The sequence below is a fragment of the Scyliorhinus torazame genome, chromosome 7 (genome assembly GCF_047496885.1).
Source record: "Scyliorhinus torazame isolate Kashiwa2021f chromosome 7, sScyTor2.1, whole genome shotgun sequence".
Taxonomy (NCBI): domain Eukaryota; kingdom Metazoa; phylum Chordata; class Chondrichthyes; order Carcharhiniformes; family Scyliorhinidae; genus Scyliorhinus; species Scyliorhinus torazame.
The window spans coordinates 70,401,133-70,414,100 of NC_092713.1; the positions used below are offsets into that span (position 1 = coordinate 70,401,133).

At 51.5% G+C, this 12,968-nt stretch overlaps 1 protein-coding gene across 2 annotated transcripts in view; it reads right to left on the bottom strand.

The window, feature by feature from the left end:
• Nucleotides 1-355: 355 nt before the first annotated feature.
• Nucleotides 356-12,968, bottom strand: part of LOC140426304 (zinc finger FYVE domain-containing protein 9-like) — a 240,937-nt gene continuing 228,324 nt past the window's right edge. For both annotated transcript variants that reach the window (XM_072510889.1, XM_072510887.1), the window contains exons 16-17: nt 2,644-2,820; nt 356-1,755 (exon numbers count right to left, since the gene is read on the bottom strand). In XM_072510889.1, coding sequence (XP_072366990.1) covers nt 1,594-1,755; nt 2,644-2,820 — 339 coding nt within the window. In that variant the 3' untranslated portion in view covers nt 356-1,593. The remainder of the gene's footprint in view (nt 1,756-2,643; nt 2,821-12,968) is intronic.

Below are 12,968 nucleotides of genomic sequence, written 5' to 3' on the forward strand. Positions count from 1 at the left end.
TCATGATCAAAATCACCACACTTTACATTGACTGTTTAATTTTTAAAACATTGTTTTAAACTAGAGCATCCCATGGTCTTATTCTAATTTGTCTACATTCAAAAAGTTACTAGTTCAACTGCGATCGTAACAATAGCAACATATGCCCTGTTCAAACGATAACATTGTTGGGTCATTTTTTCCTCTTCTCTCCCCACTGAAATAACAGGAACCCCAATTTTGTGAATCAACTTTCTTACAAGGTACAAGTAAAAATTTAACTGTTGATAGAAAATTCTTCCCTCAATTCACCGTACCTGTTGCAAAGCTAACAGTAACTCCAAGCCTTAAACTATTAACATTAAAAAGTCACAAATTTATGCAAGAATAATTTTTATTGCTGTTGTGTATTTAACGTGATAAATACTTAATATACTATTCAATAAGGTTTTATTAGGAAACCATTTATTTATAATCAGTTTCTAAAGTGCACATTTGACTACTGCCAATAGAAAAAACAAGGAAATGGAACAGCATTTCATCTAAATGTACAATGATTCTGTATATTTGTCTCTTATATGCAAGGTAAAAACCACATTTCCATTCAAGCAGTAATATACAGTTGAAGGAAATAGGCTAGACTAAGAGAACTCCTACTTGCTAATTCTTAAGCCAATGCTACAATTCTTTTTAAATAAAGGAAGTATTTAATTTCCTTTATATTAACTATCCTTGAATTGCAGATGTTTCTAAATGCAAGAAAACAAATATACAGAGTATTTGGCTTTTAAATAACCACATTTTACATTTACTTACAGGAATTCATTTGCCAAAGATTCTGCTTCATTCCAGCACCAATGATACTTTCCTACTCTTGGGTGACTGTCCATAATAGAAGCAGTTTCCTTCCATGGAGATTTTAAACACTAATCCCTGTTTATATGAACAGTTATTACCTGAGGTGCTCATGCACCAGCAAATACAATTAATACAGCTGATACGAAATGCAATATGGCTGAGGAAGTCATTAAAAGGTCTTTTACTTTTAGACTATACATTACTTTTATTTCATGGCTAGAGATTACCACAATGTTCCCATTATGTGGCATACAAGGCATAGGTTAAGTGCTTCAAAACATCAGACATACATACATTATATACAAATCAAATAGATTAACTGCTGATTGTGTAAGGAAAATAGTGATTATTGAGGTCAGTGAGTATTGGTATCACCAAAGCATCTCCTATACCGTCCTCATATGATGTGTCACTATAACCACTGATGTGTCCTCATTTTACTTCAACCTGCAAACCGATCTCAAAATCCTCAAGAATGATATGCTGTCAATCCAGGCAATGTAAACTAGTAGCAGAAATTGAAACTTTCATGCTTCAGTATCAGTCCAACAAAGATCATGTCCAAACTTTATGGAAAGTTGAAAGGCAGGTACCTTGACCTGCGTTACATTAACTGCAATGGTCCATGGTGCATAGTAGATTCAGCAATAATGGAGCACCAATTCAATTTGATCATACCAACAGTTTAAAGTGCAAATGTTTTTAATCATGGAGCAAAGCACACCCATCAGTGAGAAGGAAAGATTTTTCATGTTTCTAAGAGAAGCTCTCCAAGATGTAGAAGATGAGCTCTATCACAACTGACCCTTCACTCAACTGACAAGCTCCACCATGGATTACTGGAACCAAAGCATTGTCCAGGTCGTTCATATACTGTGAAGGAAGGGGTTGTCCATTACTACCAGCTTGATATCCAACCTGAATAAGTAAATTAAGATCATGAAAGTAGATTGGACACTTTGTAAAAAGAGAAACATTCATTTCTACTTAATATTGAGCACCAGAGATTAGGTCAATGCACTGCATTTCTTTTTATATGCAAGTTTACCTGTAACAATACACTGTTTAAAGTTGACAATTTTGAACATTTTCTAACAACTGCAATCAGAATAAGACCCAGAGAAAGTTTTTGAAACCATCTAGTCCACCTCTTCATTTAATTTGGCATTCAGGGTCAGTCTGATCATCTTTCTGCCGTGATTCTGCATTTACAGTCCTTTGTGCAGGTTAGATGGATTAGCCATGCTAAATTCACCCGTGGTGTTCAAAGGTGTGCAAGTTAGATGGGGATAGGGTGGGGGAGTGGGCCTAGATAGGGTGCTGTTTCGGATTGGTGCAGACACGATGGGTAGAATGGCCTCCTTTTGCACTGTAGGAATTCTCTTGTTCTATATCCCTCTATTTCCTCAAGTTTCAAACAACTCCAGAAGTGCAAAATACAAAACTGCACTAAATTCAACTTCCTTAGTTTTTCTATAGTAATAATTCCACAACATCATCTTCCCATTTTTCTTCCATTTCCTGATTCTACCTCATAGTAAGTTTCAGTGAACCATGGGAAGTGGCTGAGAGGGAAGTCAAAAGTCAGTATCATACCGGTTTCTCTTCTCCCGCCTGCTGCCTCCCCACCCACTTCTCTAAACTCCAATTATGGAAAGATCAGAAGCATGAAACATAATTTGGACAGTTCCTTTTGCAAAATTATCAATTATGGATCTGCATCAATATTCTAGCTTGTCTGGAAGAGAAGATGACATGCTGTTAATTAAAGCTTGCTTTGTTTGGATATAACATTTCATTAAGTACCTGGTCTGAATCAAGTGTGACACGGAGACCCAGCTTTGCCTTTCCATCTTCTTTCAGCAGCTTAAGATGGGGGCAGAGTGCTAAGCAAAACGCCTTGGCCACATTCTCTGTAAGTTTGCTATGATCTGCTGGGTCACTTAGACCACTGGGTTGGTCCTCACTCTGGAGGAAGAACACCTAAAAACAGAAAAAGATTTTTGGAGTTATGTTTATACACAACAAGATACAATCGTGCGACTGGAATTCATAAACTGTAACAATTTGTATTTACACCGTGCCTTCAACATAGTAAGGCATTACAAGATAGGGCAGCACAAGTGGAGGGCAGCACAAGTGGAGGGAAGCACAAGTGGATAGCACTGTGGCTTCACAGCGCCAGGGTCCCAGGTTCGATTCCCCGCTGGGTCACCATCTGTGCTGAGTCTGCATGTTCTCCCCGTGTCTGCGTGGGTTTCCTCCGACAGTCCAAAGACGTGCAGGTTAGGTGGATTGGACATGCTAAATTGCCCTTCGTGATCAAAAAGGTTAGGAGGGGACTTCCGGTTGTGGCTATGCGGAGCTAAGTCGCACATTCGGCGGCTCCCGCAAAAACGGACTTTTGGACTCTTTTCAGGGCCCCCAACGGTACTTTTTCGACGTTTCCCGGTGTGGGAAGGAGTCTATAACAGCTCCCCGTCAGTATATGGCTTCAACTAGAAGCGGGGCGACAAAAAAGGTGGTGGACCCTGTGGTAGTATGTATTAGGGGTCATGTGGGACTGGAAGCCCTAATGTCATTGGCTGACAGATCCCGGGTCCTGGTTGGCCGTTGACCTCTAGCTCCGCCCTGAAGGCGGAGTATAAGAAGCCGGAGTCCTCCCCCGCAGGCCAATCTACTATCGAGCTGCGGGGGGAACAGACACGCTTAATAAAGCCTCATCGACTTCACTCTATTCGTCTCTTGGAGTCTTTGTGCGCCACAATTTATTAAGCGTGCCTAAAAAGGACTATGGAGCTCAGGATCATCCCGGAATGCCTGAGGATCAGCCCCCATGCAGTGAACGCGGCAGCAGCCTTCAAGCACTGGCAGACTTGTTTCGAGGCCTACCTCAGAACGGCCACCGGCCGGGTCACAGAAGACCAAAAACTACAGGTCCTGCACTCGAGGTTAAGCATGGAGATTTTCTCCCTCATCGAAGACGCGGAGGATTTCCAGAACGGCGTTCGCAGCACTGAAAAGCCTCTATGTCCGCCCAGTTAACCAAATCTACGCTCGCTACCAGCTCGCGATGAGACGGCAAAGTCCCGGAGAATCGATTGACGAATTCTACGCCGCGCTGCTGATTTTGGGACGAGCCTGCAGCTGCCCTTCGGTGAACGCAAACGAACACACGGACATGTTAATGCGCGATGCTTTTGTGGCAGGTATGAACTCCTCCCAAATCCGCCAAAGACTTCTAGAAAAAGAGTCGCTAGGACTCTGAGGCACGGGCCCTAGCAGCCTCCCTAGACGTGGCCGCGCGGAATACCCGCGCCTACGGCCCCGACCGCGCGGCAGCCCATTGGGCTCCGTACGTACCCGTCGCGACAAACCCACCCCCCCCCCCCGGACACCCCACAGGCTTGCGCGGTCCAAACGCCAACGATTGACGAATTCTACGCCGCGCTGCTGATTTTGGGACGAGCCTGCAGATGCCCTTCGGTGAACGCAAATGAACACATGGACATGTTAATGCGCGATGCTTTTGTGGCAGGTATGAACTCCTCCCAAATCCGCCAAAGACTTCTAGAAAAAGAGTCGCTAGGACTCTCAGAGGCACGGACCCTAGCAGCCTCCCTAGACGTGGCCGCGCGGAATACCCGCGCCTACGGCCCCGACCGCGCGGCAGCCCATTGGGCTCCGTACGTACCCGTCGCGACAAACCCCCCCCCCGGACACCCCACAGGCTTGCACACCCCGCATACGTCCACAGCGACAGGGTGTCCTCTTTCATGAGTGACGAGCTGCGCCAGTTCCTGCTCAGCAAGGGCATAGCCTCAAGCAGGACGACCAGCTACAACCCCCGGGGGAACGGGCAAGTAGAGAGGGAGAACGGCACGGTCTGGAAGACCGTCCTACTGGCCCTACGGTCCAGGGACCTCCCAGTTTCACGGTGGCAGGAGGTCCTCCCGGACGCTCTCCACTCCATCCGGTCGCTATTGTGTACGAGCACTAATCAAACGCCTCATGAGCGTCTCATTGTCTTCCCTAGGAAGTCCTCCTCTGGAACGTCGCTGCCGACCTGGCTGGCGGCCCCAGGACCCATCTTGCTCCAAAAGCATGTGCGGGCACACAAGGCGGACCCGTTGGTCGAAAGGGTTCACCTCCTCCACGCGAACCCGCAGTACGCTTACGTGGAGTACCCCGACGGCCGACAGGACACGGTCTCCCTGCGGGATCTGGCGCCCGCCGGCAACACACACACCCCCCCGACACCATTCACCCAACCCCCCCCCTTCCTGTCACCGTCGCACCCCGCGACCGTCCCCTTCCCAGGAGGATCGGTTCCCCTCCCCTCAGGCCCGACCAAGAATAAAGCCCAAGCTGAAACCGTAAGGCTCCCGGAGACGACAACACCGGAACAAGCACCACCACCACCACCGGGGCCGAGGCGATCGACACGGACGACCAGACCGCCCGACCGACTCGTGGCGCCGATCTAAATCAATATATGGACTTTTCAAAAGAACATTTTGCTTTTTCTCCCGATACCTTCTGTAAATAGTTGAAACAGGAGAAAATTGTACATACTGTATTACCATATGAATGTTTTTCCTCCCAGGACCAGCCCTGTAAACCCTTACCACCATGCAAAGCATCACCCCGCCGGGTTCAATTTTGACAAGGGGTGAATGTGGTAGTATGTATTAGGGGTCATGTGGGACTGGAAGCCCTAATGTCATTGGCTGACAGATCCCGGGTCCTGGTTGGCCGTTGACCTCTAGCTCCGCCCTGAAGGCGGAGTACAAGAAGCCGGAGTCCTCCCCCGCAGGCCAGTCTACTATCGAGCTGCGGGGGAACAGACACGCTTAATAAAGCCTCATCGACTTCACTCTATTCGTCTCTCGGAGTCTTTGTGCGCCACAGACCCGAAGAAGGTGCGAGGGAAGAAGGACAAAATGGCGGCGGGCGGAGACCAGGCCGCGTGGATGGAGTGGGCGGAGGAGCAGCAGGAGGGTATCCAGCGCTGTTTCAGAGAGATTAAAACGGACCTGCTAGAGCTGATGAAGGTGTCTATTGATAAGCTGCTGGAGACACAGGCGGCCCATGGGGTGGTGATCCGCGATGCTCGACAAAAGATCTCTGACAATGAGGACGAGATCTTAGGCCTGCCGGTAAAGGTGGAGGCGCACGAGGTGCTCCACAAGAAATGGTAGGAGCGGTTCGAGGAGATGGAGAATCAGTCGAGGCGGAAGAATCTGCGGATTCTGGGCCTCCCGGAGGGGCTGGACGTGGGGGCCTATGTGGTCACCATGTTGAACTCGCTGATGGGAGCGGGGTCCTTCGAGGAGCCCCTGGAGCTGGAGGGGGCCCATAGGATGCTGGCGAGGAGGTCCAAAGCTAACGAGCCTCCGCGGGCGGTGCTGGTGAGGTTCCATCGGTTCATCGATCGGGAGTGTGTGCTCAGGTGGGCCAAGAAGGAGAGGAGCAGCAGGTGGGAGAACATGGAGGTTTGGATATACCAGGACTGGAGTGCGGAGGTGGCGAAGAGGAGGGCCGGGTACAATCGAGCGAAGGCGGTGCTGCACAGGAAGGGGGTGATGTTTGGCATGTTGCAGCCGGCGCGACTGTGGGTTACCTACAAGGACCGGCACCATTATTTTGATTCTCCGGAGAAGACGTGGGCCTTTGTTCAGGCCGAGAAGTTGGACACAGATTGAGGGTCGGGATGGGCGATTGGGGACGGCAGTTGATATGTTATGTTTATTTTTGTTTCGAGGGGGGTGGGGGGGTGCCTTTGTATTGCTCCGAGTTTCTTTTTCTCTGTGTTTTTCTCTTTGGGTTGGTGAGGGTGGCTGGGACGGGTTGGGGGCTGTTTTGGTTGGGTTGGTCAGGGGGGCTCTTGGAGGGGGGTAGGTAAACAGAACAGGGGGGGTGGACGGTGGTGAGATGGGGCCCCGTGGGGGAGGGGGAGGCCCGAGACTGGAGGGGGCGGGGCCGGGGCGGGGAAGAGAGGGTTGTTTCCCGCACTTAGAACGGAAGGGGGACAGGGAGAGCCTATGGATGGGGGCGGGAGAAGAGGGTGTGCCACACAATGGGAGGAGTCGAAGGAGAGGCGGGAGTGGCCGGGGTCAGCAGGAGTCAGCTGACTTGCGGAAGTGCAATGGGGGGAGTAAATCAGCTGGGATGGGTCCCAGCTGCTAGGAATAGAGCTGCTGCTGCTATGGTCAAGGAGGAGCTGGAGCGAATGGGGGGTTGAGACGGGGGTATGCCGCTGTGAGGAACGGGCCAGGTGTGGGGTGTGGGCGCGTGGCTGGCCGAGGAAGGGTCATGGCTTGTCGGCGAGGAGGGCGGGTAGCCCCCTGATCCGGCTGATAACCTGGAATGTAAGGGGACTGAACGGGCCAGTTAAGCGTGCCCGCGTGTTTGCGCACCTGAAGGGGCTCAAGGTGGATGTGGTTATGCTTCAGGAGACACACCTGAAGGTGGCAGACTAGGTAAGATTGAGGAAAGGGTGGGTAGGTCAGGTGTTTCACTCGGGGCTGGATGCCAAAAATCGAGGGGTGGCGATCTTGGTGGGAAAGAAGGTGTCATTCGAGGCGTCGAGCATTGTGGCAGATAATGGCGGTAGGTACATAATGGTAAGGGAGAGAGGGTGGTACTGGTCAATGTGTATGCCCTGAACTGGGACGATGCGGGTTTTATGCGGCATAAGTTGGGTCGGATCCTAGACTTGGAAGTGGGGGGCCTGATAATGGGGGGGCGATTTTAACACGGTGCTGGATCCGGCACTGGATCGCTCCAGGTCTAGGACGGGTACAAAGAACAAAGAACAAAGAAATGTACAGCACAGGAACAGGCCCTTCGGCCCTCCAAGCCCGTGCCGACCATACTGCCCGACTAAACTACAATCTTCCTGGGTCCGTATCCTTCTATTCCCATCCTATTCATATATTTGTCAAGATGCCCCTTAAATGTCCCTATCGTCCCTGCCTCCACTACCTCCTCCGGTAGTGAGTTCCAGGCACCCACTACCCTCTGCGTAAAAAACTTGCCTCGTACATCTACTCTAAACTTTGCCCCTCTCACCTTAAACCTATGCCCCCTAGTAATTGACCCCTCTACCCTGGGTAGGAAGCCGGCAGTGGCTAGAGTGCTGAGGGGGTTTATGGACCAGATGGGAGGGGTGGACCCTTGGAGATTTGCACGGCCGGGAGCTAGGGAATTTTCATTCTTCTCACATGTCCATAAGGCTTATTCCCGAATCGACTTTTTCATTTTGAGTAGGGCGCTGATAGCGAGAATAGAGGATACTGAGTATTCGGCAATAGCCATTTCGGACCACCCCCCTCATTGGGTGGACTTTTAGATGGGGGAGGAGAGAGACCAACGCCTGCTGTGGCGCTTGGAGGTGGGTCTGCTGGCGGACGAGGAGGTGAGCGAGCGGGTCCGAGGAAGTATAGGGAGGTGGAGACCAACGACAACGGGGAGGTCCGAGTGGGGATGGTATGGGAGGCACTGAAGGCGGTGGTGAGGGGAGAGCTGATCTCCATTAGGGCCCACAAGGAGCGGAGGGAGCGGGGGGCAGAGGGAGAGGCTGGTGGGGGAGATGGTGAGGGTAGACAGGAGGTATGCGGAGGAGCCGAAGGAAGGATTTTTGAGGAAGAGGCGTAACCTCCAGGCCGAATTCGACCTGGTGACCACCAGGAAGGCGGAGGTGTAGTGGAGGAAGGCCCAGGGGGCGATTTAAAAGTATGGGGAAAAGGCAAGCCGGATGCTGGCGCATCAGCTTCAGAAGCGGGAGGCAGCTAGGGAGATCAGGGGAGTTAAGGACAGGGGAGGGAGTGTGGTTGGCATCAATGGGGTCTTCAGGGACTTTTACGAGGAATTGTACAGATCCAAGCCCCCACGGGAGGAGGGAGGGATGGGCCGCTTCCTGGACCAATTGAGGTTTCCAAAGGTGGGAGAGGGACTGGTGGCAGGATTGGGGGCCCCGATTGGGCTGGAGGAGCTGATCAAAGGGATAGGAAGCATGCAGGCGGGGAAGGCACCGGGACCGGACGGTTTCCCGGTCGAATTCTATAAAAAATATATGGACCTATTGGGCCCGCTGTTAGTTAGGATCTTTAATGAGGCAAGGGAAGGGGGGGGGGGGGGGCTTTTCCCCCGACGATGTCCCGGGCACTGATCTCCTTGATCCTGAAGCGGGACAAGGATCCCCTGCAATGTGAGTCTTACAGACTGATTTCCTTCCTAAATGTAGATGCCAAGGTGCTGGCGAAGGTCTTAGCCACGAGGATTGAGGATTGTGTGCCGCAGATTATCCATGAAGACCAGACAGGGTTTGTGAAGGGGAGACAGTTAAACGTGAATGTGCGGAGGCTTTTGAACGTCATCATGATGCCGGCGAGGGAGGGTGAGGCGGAGATAGTGGTGGCGATGGACGCTGAGAAAGCCTTCGATAGGGTAGAGTGGGGGTACCTGTGGGAGGTGCTGAAGAGGTTTGGGTTTGGGGAGGGATTTGTCAGGTAGGTTAGGCTGTCGTATGAGGTCCCGATGGCGAGTGTGACCACAAACAGGAGGAGGTCCGAGTACTTTCGGTTGTACCGAGGGACGAGACAGAGGTGTCCCTTTTCCCCCCTGTTCTTCGCACTGGCGATTGAACCCCTGGCTATGGCATTGAGAGAGTCGAGGAACTGGAGGGGGGTGGGGAAGAGCATAGGGTGTCACTTTATGCAGATGACCTGCTGCTGTATGTAGTGGACCCGGTGGGAGGAATGCCGGAGGTAATGAGGATTCTTGGGGAATTCAAGGACTTTTCGGGGTACAAGCTCAACATGGGGACGAGCGAGCTGTTCGTAGTTCATCCAGGGGACCAGAAGAGGGGGATTGGCGAGCTCCCACTAAAAAAGGCGGAGAGGAGCTTCAGGTATTTGGGGGTCCAGGTGGCCAGGAGCTGGGGGGCCCTGCATAGGCTTAACTTTACAAGGCTGGTGGAGCAAATGGAGGAGGAGTTCAAGAGGTGGGACGCGTTGCCGCTGTCCTTGGCAGGTAGGGTGCAGTCAATCAAAATGACGGTGCGCCCAACGTTTTTGTTCCTGTTCCAGTGTCGCCCAGTGTTTATCCCGAAGACTTTTTTCAGGCGGGTTAACAGGAGTATAATGGGGTTTATGTGGGCGCGAGGGACTCCGAGGGTGAGAAGGGTGTTCCTGGAGTGGAGTAAAGATAGGGGGGGACTGGCGCTGCCCAACCTCTGTGGGTATTGCTGGGCCGCCAATGCGACAATGGTGCGCAAGTGGGTGATGGTGGGGGAGGGGGCTGCATTGAAGAGGCTGGAGACGGCGTCTTGTGTGGGTACGAGTCTGGGGCGCTGGCAACTGTGCCGCTTCCCTCCAAGGAGGTATACCACGAGCCCGGTGGTGGCTGCCCTCAAAATTTGGGGGCAGTGGAGGCAGCACAGGGGGTAAGTTCCGCGGCTACTGCCACACACAGTACAGGACAGGGTGCTCTCGGAGGGGTGGGTGGGAAAGATCTCGGAAACCTACCAGGTGATGCAGGAGGTGGAGGAGGCCTCGGTGGTGGAGGTAAAAGGTAAGTGGGAGGAGGAGTTGGGAGAGGAAATTGAGGAAGGGACGTGGGCAGATGCCCTGGGGAGGGTGAACTCTTCCTCATCGTGCGCGAGGCTCAGCCTCATACAGTTTAAGGGGCTGCACAGGGCACACATGACCGGGACAAGGATGAGCCGGTTCTTTGGGGGCGAGAACAGGTGTCTTAGGTGCTCATGAAGCCCGGCAAATCACACCCATATGTTCTGGGCATGCCCAGCGCTGGAGGAATTTTGGAAGGGCGTAACGAGGACGGTGTCGAGGGTGGTAGGATCCAGGGTCAAACCGGGCTGGGGGCTCACATTATTTGGGGTGGCAGAGGAGCCGGGAGTCCAGGAGGTGAAAGAGGCCGGAATTCTGGCCTTTGCGTCCCTGGTACCGTTGGGGGGGGGGGTTTACTTTATTATTGTTTTTGTTATTTACACTGAGGGGGTGTATATACCTGTTGTGTTAAGTCAGGGTGTTAATGTTAATTTATTATTTATGTACGGGGGGGGGGGGTATGGGGGGTTGCTTTTCAAGATTGTGTTTTGTACTTAACCCTGTTGGGTTCCTTTTTTTTTTTCTCTCATTTTGTTCTTGATATTTTATGAAAACCTTTAATAAAAATTTTTTTAAAAAAAATAAAGGTTAGGAGGGGTTATTGGGTTACGGGGATAGGGTGGAAGTGAGGGCTTAAGTGGGTCGGTGCAGACTTGATGGGCCGAATGTCCTCCTTCTGCATGTATGTTCTATACCATTCCAGATTCGGATAGCCACGACTTAATTGGGAATGGGGGGGGGGGGGGGGGGGGGGGGGGGGAATTTGAATATGGTGCATGAACTGAAAACGGACAGGTCTCAGCCGCACTCGCTGGCCCAGTCAAGGGGGGGGGGACGAAGGCACTGGTTGGGCTCATGAGAGAGATGTGAGGAGTGGACACGTCGAGGTTCCTGTACCCGCGGGAACGTGAGTATTCGTTTTTCACCCCGGTACATAAAGTGTTCTTGAGAATACGAGAATAGAGTTTTTCATGCTGGGGAAGGCGTTATTGGCCGAGGTTGGAGTATTCAGTGATACTGATTCCGGACTAAGCGCCACATTGGGTTGATGTGGTTCTGGAGAAGGGAATGGCTCAGAGGCTGGTATGGAGAATGGATGTGGGGTTGTTAGGGGACCGGAGTTTTTGCGATAAGATTGGGAAGATGATCAAGGAATATGTGGCGTTTAAATGCACTGGGGAAATTTCGCAGTTAGTAGTTTGGGAGACTTTGAAGGCAGTAGCAAGGGAGGAGGTGATTTTGTTTAAGGCTAACGTTGATAAGGAGAGGAGCACCAAAAATTGATGGAGGTGCTGGAGATGGATAGGACGTATGTGGGGACCCAGGCCTCTTGGCTAGGAGGAAGGAGTTTCAGACAAAGCTTGACCGTTGTCCACAAACAAAATGGTGTGCCAGTTGAGAAGGGTGAGGGGGGCGGTCTATGATCATGGGGAGAAGGCAGGGCCTATGTTGCCCAGCCAGCTCTGGCGAGGGAGATAGTTCAGGTACGGGATGAGATGGGGAGCTGGTGGCAGATGTTATATAGTTCGGAGCCACCAGGAGGGGAGCAAGAGATGAGAGAGTTCCTGGATGGGTTGGAGTACCCGAGGTTGCGTGAAGAGAATAGGGTAGACTTGTAGGGACCGGTAGGGGAGCAGGAGGTGAAGGCGGCAATTGGAAGGATGCACCCAGGGAAGGCGGCGGGACCTGATGGGTTCCCAGTGGAATATTATGAGAAATTTAAGGATAAGTTGGCGCCGCTGATGGTGGGAATGTTTGAATATCTAATAGGTAGGGGTGCGTTTCCACAGACATTGGCGCAGGCTTCGATTTCTATGCTGTTAAATGATAAGGACTCTGGAGTGTGGGTTGCACTGGCCCATATCCCTATTAAATGTGGATGCTCAGATACTGGCAAAGGTTTTGGCCGCAAGGCTGGACGTATGTCTCCCGAAGGTGATAGAAGAGGATCAGACGGGGTTCCTGAAGGGAAGGCAGCTGTTTTTGAACGTAAGGAAGTTGCTAAATGTGATCCTGTATCCGGGAGAGGGAAAGGAGATGGAGATGGTGGTGGCACTGGACGCAGAGAAGGCGTCTGATCGGGTAGAGTGGGATTATTTGACGGTGGTATTGGAAAGATTTGGAATCAGGCCGAGGTTCGGGGAGTGCTGCTGTATAAGGAGCCGATGGCGAGTGTATGACATGGGGAGAACGTGTACTGATAATATGAATTCGGGGTACTCTACTCTGCACCGGGTTTACGAGGCAGGGGTGTCCTATGGTCCCCTGTTTGCACTGGCTATAGAGCCTTTGCCCATCGCACTAAGGAACACGGGGTTGTGAAAGGGCATAATGGAGGAGGGAGAGTTGGAACAAGGGTATCCTTATATGCTGATGATCTGTTATTGTACATTTCTGAGCCAAACACGTTGGTAAGGAATATAATGTGGCTGCTCCAAGGATTTAGGGCGTTCTCGGGGTATAAACTGAACCTAGGCAAAAGAGAGTACTTTATGGTCT